Source organism: Penaeus monodon, chromosome 31, assembly GCF_015228065.2.
Source record: "Penaeus monodon isolate SGIC_2016 chromosome 31, NSTDA_Pmon_1, whole genome shotgun sequence".
NCBI lineage: Eukaryota > Metazoa > Arthropoda > Malacostraca > Decapoda > Penaeidae > Penaeus > Penaeus monodon.
This window is the reverse complement of record NC_051416.1, coordinates 21,028,000-21,029,855: the sequence shown is the minus strand read 5'-3', so window position 1 is coordinate 21,029,855 and position 1,856 is coordinate 21,028,000. Positions and strand designations below refer to the sequence as shown.

The window sequence follows — 1,856 nt, the reverse complement described above, 5'->3', positions numbered from 1 at the left end:
AGAGTTATTATCAATAAATCAGAGGCACATCCTTATCAAGGGCATTTTATTTACATTATATTTATATTGAGCTATGATTACCATTGTGATCTTAATACTATTATTATGATATTTATCCTTTTGAAGATTTGAGTTTATATATTGTGTTGCATTAACCCTTTTTATGTTATTATCAATTATATAAGTTTTGATTTCATTTACCTTCCTCTTGATTTCTGATATTAGTGTATTTAATTATTTAAGTGTTAGTGTTATTATTACTTTGTGGAAGAATACACTGCAGACAGAATTTACCTTGTCCTCGTACCCCTTAGTGTGTGTCCGGTGGAGATATTCCGAGGCCAGCTGAGTTCCTCCTCCCTCGCGTCGCTGCCCAAGAGTTTGACGGGACTCTTTGTCTCCGTGGCGACCACTGAACAATACATGGATATAAGGCCTTTTCTCTCAGAGCTGGATAGTCGACTTCCATGCTTGAAAAAATTTTGTGAGTAACTGTGATGGTCTTCATTTGAACAGAACAGTAATGGTGTAATTTAGTTCATGATTGTTAAACTCATGACCAGTGAAATGTGGCTCATGAGATGGTCACAAATGGGGTGCCAAGAAATATTATTTGTATTCTAATTTATGATTGCCAAGAAGGAAAGTAATATTTGACTAAGAAATTTACTTTTTCATTTTTCATTTATGCCGTTCTAGCTATAAATAATACTCATTTGCAGGGAAAATGCACATAACTATGATAAAGAAAAAAATATTAAGCAGTTCTTAACTAAGAAACATCCATTCCATAATACATGGAAGAAAAATAGCTGAAGTCCAGTAAGTTGAAAATAATGTAAAAGATGCATGGTATTTTCTGTTATATATGCATAAGATTCCATGACAGTAGACCTCTTGTTTGCCTGCACTTATGCCTGGTACACCAGCTATAAGCGGACAGTAGAAGCAGCACCTCTATTTATATACATTTTTGCATTATGTGCTGCTTGACTGGAAGAGTAAATCTCATTAGCAACACTTCACCAGGTTTGGAACGTTATTTTTATTCAGTATGCTGTCACAGTGATTATGTATATATGTAGCAATTAGATAACTAAATACACCAACACTAGTTATAACTAACCTAATTTGTGAGGATATGTATAAAAATCCAGTAAACTTTATGACATGAAATGAGTAAGGAAGGATAGCATATAAAGTGATAAGATAGGTTATAGCCGTCTTTGGTAGAGTACGAAAGTCCAGTGCGTTTGGAATTTAGTTAACGACATCATTACTGTTAGGCATAGAGCGCGTTAGGGAAAAAAACTGTCAAACAACCTCATTTCATACAAGTATGAACCGTAACAGAACAGCACGAATGACTGCTGAAGACACACATAAAATAGCACACCGCCTTGCCGAAGCCCTGACCGCCGCTTCCAAATGTTGAAAAGATTCTGACGCACTGGTACTTTTATTATCACTATTGAAAATCTAATAAGTAAATTAATCTTTACGTACTGGTACATGATGGCAAGCCAATGTTGATAAACTTACCATAAGGGTTTGGGTTTAACTCTTCTGTTTTACGGAAATTATTATTTATTGATATACTCACCCAGTGCACATTTTTCAGGTTTACATTTACCTGCAGAAAACGTGGACACGGAGAAACTAAAGCCACTTCCACAGAAGAAAATGCTGAGGCTGTCCATGCAAACCGACATAGTTCAAGAACAAAACCTTAAATGGGCTTGTGAAGCAGCCAGCAAATTGCAGCCTGAAGATGGCCGGTGAGAACCTGCATTCTCACATTTATTAATAAAAAGCGCATTTGCTAAATTCCGTGAACATATATATAGCCTACACAC

At 35.7% G+C, this 1,856-nt stretch overlaps 1 protein-coding gene across 2 annotated transcripts in view; it reads left to right on the top strand.

Moving 5' to 3' along the window:
• Positions 1 to 1,856, top strand: part of LOC119593084 — a 22,880-nt gene that overhangs the window by 17,025 nt on the left and 3,999 nt on the right. Inside the window, exons 3-4 of one of the 2 annotated variants that reach the window (XM_037942006.1) lie at positions 315 to 484; positions 1,622 to 1,778. In XM_037942006.1, coding sequence (XP_037797934.1) covers positions 315 to 484; positions 1,622 to 1,778 — 327 coding nt within the window. Of the gene's footprint in view, positions 1 to 314; positions 485 to 1,621; positions 1,779 to 1,856 lie in introns of those variants that run through there. The other variant, XM_037942007.1, reaches the window with a different exon arrangement.